This window comes from Etheostoma spectabile, chromosome 2 (assembly GCF_008692095.1).
Source record: "Etheostoma spectabile isolate EspeVRDwgs_2016 chromosome 2, UIUC_Espe_1.0, whole genome shotgun sequence".
In the NCBI taxonomy this organism is placed as follows: Eukaryota; Metazoa; Chordata; class Actinopteri; order Perciformes; family Percidae; genus Etheostoma; species Etheostoma spectabile.
In genome coordinates this window covers 14,870,440-14,875,216 of record NC_045734.1, presented here as the reverse complement: position 1 = coordinate 14,875,216, position 4,777 = coordinate 14,870,440, and the positions used below count along the sequence as shown (strand labels likewise).

Here is a 4,777-nt window from a genome sequence, read left to right as displayed (position 1 = left end):
GGGGGGTGCATGTTGGTAAGTTACCATCTGTGTATATGCAATCTCAAGATTGGATGGCCATGTTGTTAAAGAAGTAGTATCTTTAACAATTCACTATTGTATTGATATCTGTAATACTAATATACAGCTTTACTAACATTAGCGTGCGCATCGCTTAATCAGCACAGTAATGTCATTAATTTTAGATAAATGATCATTGTTTACACTAATGATTAAAAACAATGCGCTAACTGCGACCAAATAATCATAGTCTGTTAACAACTCAGCTCAAGTGACAAATCCCCCATGTCATCATCCATGTCAACGTCACAGACCCACATTTAATTTCAGAGCATCACAGACCAAAAACAGAATCTGACTGGTACCTGCAATGTAAAAAAAAAAACTTAACTTTGAGATATCTAGGTAATGGTATTTTACACCTTGACTAGTTGACCATGATATTAAAATTTAATGTTTGGCTATGACGGCATTTTTTAGTGGATTGGCAGGATGATGCTGACAGGAAAGAGGAGACATTAGCTATCGTTGCAGATCTTCTTGGCTTCAGCTGGACTGGTAAGCTGTAAAATAAACGCAATTATTTTACAAGTATTTTGTTTGAAATGGAACCAATGTATTTTTTAGTTGAACTGGTGGAAGAGCTGAAAATATATCAATGTTTTTCAAATTTTTACATTTTCATCCCTTGTTTTGTTACCCATCACTCTAGAACTGGCAAGAGAACTGGAATTCAGTGAGAATGATATCCAATTGGTGAGAACAGAGAATCCCAATTCCCTCCAAGAGCAGAGCCATGCCTTGCTGCAGCGCTGGGTTGAGCGTGAAGGCAAACATGCCACAGGTACATGGTACTTTCTACAGATTTCAATTGACATTTTACTAGTGTTTGTCAATAAGGTACTTTAAATCCTGTAAACAGTGTTAATCTATTTGCACTCCAAGTAATTGCTTGAACACAGCCTGTCTAATGAATCTATTTTAACTTTGGTTTTTAATCTATTAAACAGTTTGTGTATGGTAGGCCTATATTTTTAAATAATTTATTTGTTGTGTCAGTTGTCTCATGTTTTCAATGATGGTTTGATCGTTCAACAGAGGACTGTATGATTAAGAGACTAACCAAGATCAACCGCATGGACATCGTCCATCTTATTGAAACCCAGATGAACAAGTCTGTTCAAGAGCAAACATCTAGAACGTATGCAGAGATAGAGAAGACTCTGGATCACAGTGAAGGTAGTAAAACCAAAACAAACACTCAACTCAGCAACCAGTTTCAAGTATCTATGTAACACCAGGCTATATTCATGTGTTTGATAGCAGTCTTATTTATCACGTCTGTGTTTATTAGTATCTGTAGCCCTATCTTCAGTGCAAGAGGATGCAGACAGCCCCAGAGTTGTGAGAAGGGTGGAGTCAGACCGCAGACCACCCCCAGCTGTTTCTGAAGAGGACCTCTCAGTTGCTTCCCTACTGGATATTCCTTCTTGGGCAGAGCCGGTTGGGCACACCCACTCAGAGAGCATGCATGGTGACCTGTTGGAAGAGCTCGAGATCCCACAGTAAATTATTTATTTACAATGATTCCTGAATCTGCAACACACATCAGCAGCTTAACGTAGTGACAAATAATTGGACGCAGTTCAACAGACAGCTTTTTATGCCATACAGGCATACAAAGATAAAGAAGTATACTAGTAAAAACTGCTGTTTTACAGAGGACAATATTTCCTGGTATGTTGAGGCTGAGAAATTTAACAGTGTCATATCCTGATGTAAGGAAGGTATAGGTATTTGCCGTGTTCCCATTGTTTGTGGGTGTTGCACTTTAGTCTTGTTAAATTAGGGCTTTGACATATCACATTTATGCAAAGTCATATGTTTGACCTAGCCTTCTTTTTGTATTACAGTGAATTGAATCCTAACTTGTGGATCTCTGAAGATGTAATTATACAAGAACCTACAAGTTACGACAACTCAGATGAGCAAGTAAGTTCGCTACCCACTCTAAAAGAAGCAGCACTGGGGAGCAAAGCAACTCAAGCTTATGCCCCCAGAGTGAAAGACCAGCAAGATTGCTGCAGTGTTGAAGTTCATTCTTCTAGGCCTTTCCAAGGTGACACTCAGTGTCAAGTCAAAGACGACTCCATCCAAACGTTACCATTGAAGCAGTGTGGTTGTGAAGATGAACAAGGGCAAGCAACTAAAATCCTGATGTTGCCATCATCTATATCTATCAGAGACTTTGGTTTGTGCCTATCAGAGTCAGACCAAGCTGAGTCTGACTTCAGTGAGCTTTGTGATGAGTTTAGCTATGAACCACTGCATACAGAGCAAACTAAAACCCTTATCAGAAGAATTTCTGACCCTAGCCAAGAAGCAACTCTGGCCATGACTGAAGATGACAAAGATGTAGCTCAAAAAAGCAGGCTCTCTCAGAAGTGTACTGTTGAGGTCCCAGCTCAAGTAATGTGTGGTCATGACAAGATCCCATATGTTTCATGTATGGAGATGGGCTTCAAACCCTTTAAGTCAAGTAAGGAAGAAAATACAAAACCCCAAGTGTACAGTGATTTGTATCCAGAAAACATCCCCTTCATTGATGATTTAATTGAACCCATAATTGCAACAACTAAGTACAGCATGGTGAAACAATTCAAAATGAAGTTACCAAAGACCAATTTGCCACAGAGTTTGATAACAAGTGACCCTGCTCACATGGCTTGTGACTTAACTGATATTACCCATTGTGCACTGCAGTCACCTAAGCAAGATGTGAAATTACCTTTCACTTGTATAGAGTACAGCCCTTTGACCCCTGAGTCTTTAACATCCGAGAACCAATGTGGCTCATTTCCACCTGTTAATGAAAGGGATATATTCCCTGCAGAGGCGTGGATATTAAATGACTCCATAACTAGACTATCGTCCCCTGAATCGGTCATGTCAATTGGTGACTATAGGGCAATGTCACCTGACTCTCCGTTCGGGAGGGGGGAGGTCTTATCTGCAGACTTTTCCAGTATATTGGATGGCAGCCAATCTTGGAATAAGTATAGGACACTGTCACCTCACTCTCAGGTACCTAAATATAGTACACCTGTAACTGATGGTGTACAGATAAAGGAAGAGTTCAGGGCAATCTCACCTGTGGCATCAGATATTGAATGTCATTGCCGACCATCCTCGCCAGAATCACAGAATTCTCAGTGCAGTTTCTCCTTTCTTGAACTTATGCTCTCAGAACCTATACGTGCCCAACTTATGAATCAATATTGTGATTATTATTTACTATATTCAGGGGGAAATCCATCCTTAACACTGACATCAACTCCTCACACTACCGTCTGCAAAGAACTGGGTCAGGGTAGCCCTTTAACACCAGATGTGGTGGCCTCAGATCATTTTCAATATTATTTGAATGATATATCACCTTTTGATAAATGGTGGGATGAAAAAAGCACAGATGCACCAAATCGATTAACATGGCATGTAAGAACTGAAGAAAGGGCAGCTGCTGCTGTTTCAGCTGCAGAATATCTTACACATGAAGATGTCAAAAGTTTCCATAGTGGAGTAGATTTATGCTGTTCAAGTCAAACAGAAAAGTCATTAAAACCACAAAAGGAAAGTAGTAAATCTTTTCTTGATTACTGGTTTTCTAAGTTGAAACCACAATCCTCTGATTACACAGCATCACAAGGTCAATCAGATGATAATTTAACAAACATAAGACAAAAAAACTCGCAAAATAAAGATACGCAAGAATCAGTGAATTCATATTGGGTGAAAGAATCATCCAAAAGAAACTCATGCTCAGATCAGAAATATCACAAACAATATGTAGAAACCTGTCACATGTTCAAACAATTACCAACAACGAAACCAATGGTCTTTAACTTGGTGGAGAGACCAAAATGCATTTTAGAGTTTCCATACAGAGCTCTAACGTCCAACACAGAAAATGTATTAATCAAGACTGCAAACAGAGAGTGCAATTGTACACTACTTAAAGATGGCCTTAACGAATTAAGGCCACAGTCCCATATGTCAAATACCTTTTTAGGAAAATTTTATAATGATATATACTTTGAAAACACATTCGATGAAACTGAAAAGGATTCTCCAAAGTCTGCATTTTTGGAACACTTCAGAGCATCCTCCCCAGAATCTGTGGCATCACTTGAGCAACGTTCTTTGTCTCCTCGCATGACATTTGGCCAAATGAAGAGTCACCATTGTAACTTTTATTTACAGTACTCTGAAAGTAGACCAGCATCACCTCTTTCAACACTTTCAGATGCTGAATATTCAGAGTTTTGTCTTGAGGAATTGTTTGACGACAACCGACCAGATTCGCCAGATTCACTAACTTTACAGGTTGATGCTAAACACACAAGCGTAACTGTAACTGCATCACAACCATTGTTCACTGCAAGACCTCTTTCCTATGCAGATGTTATGGGGGGCATAGCACATGAAAGACAAGCAGACGCTTTGTTGGTGTGCAAACCATTTGAGTTCATACCTATTTGTCCTCCCTCAGTGTCATCAGACAAGGAGTGCACTCACTCCTTCATGGAAGACTGGGTCACCAGACCACAATCTCCAGAGTCTGTAGCATTTGATAGTGAACATAGGCCCTTCTCTCTTGAATCATTTCTTCCTCAGTTTGGATCTCCTTATATCAGTCACAATGTTGAATTGTCAAGACACAGGTTGTTTACACCCCATTCAACATTTTCAGACTGGGAAGGTACTGATTTGTGTCTGG

At 39.6% G+C, this 4,777-nt stretch overlaps 1 protein-coding gene across 5 annotated transcripts in view; it reads left to right on the top strand.

Annotated features, from left to right (window-relative positions):
- Positions 1-4,777, top strand: part of ank2a (ankyrin 2a, neuronal) — an 89,886-nt gene that overhangs the window by 73,322 nt on the left and 11,787 nt on the right. For all 5 annotated transcript variants that reach the window (XR_004326912.1, XM_032500060.1, XM_032500045.1 and 2 more), the window contains exons 40-44: positions 481-558; positions 713-844; positions 1,099-1,239; positions 1,355-1,565; positions 1,914-1,992. Coding sequence is in view for 4 of the 5 variants with exons in the window: in XM_032500060.1 (XP_032355951.1) it covers positions 481-558; positions 713-844; positions 1,099-1,239; positions 1,355-1,565; positions 1,914-1,992 (641 nt within the window). In the remaining variant the exon portion in view is untranslated. The remainder of the gene's footprint in view (positions 1-480; positions 559-712; positions 845-1,098; positions 1,240-1,354; positions 1,566-1,913; positions 1,993-4,777) is intronic.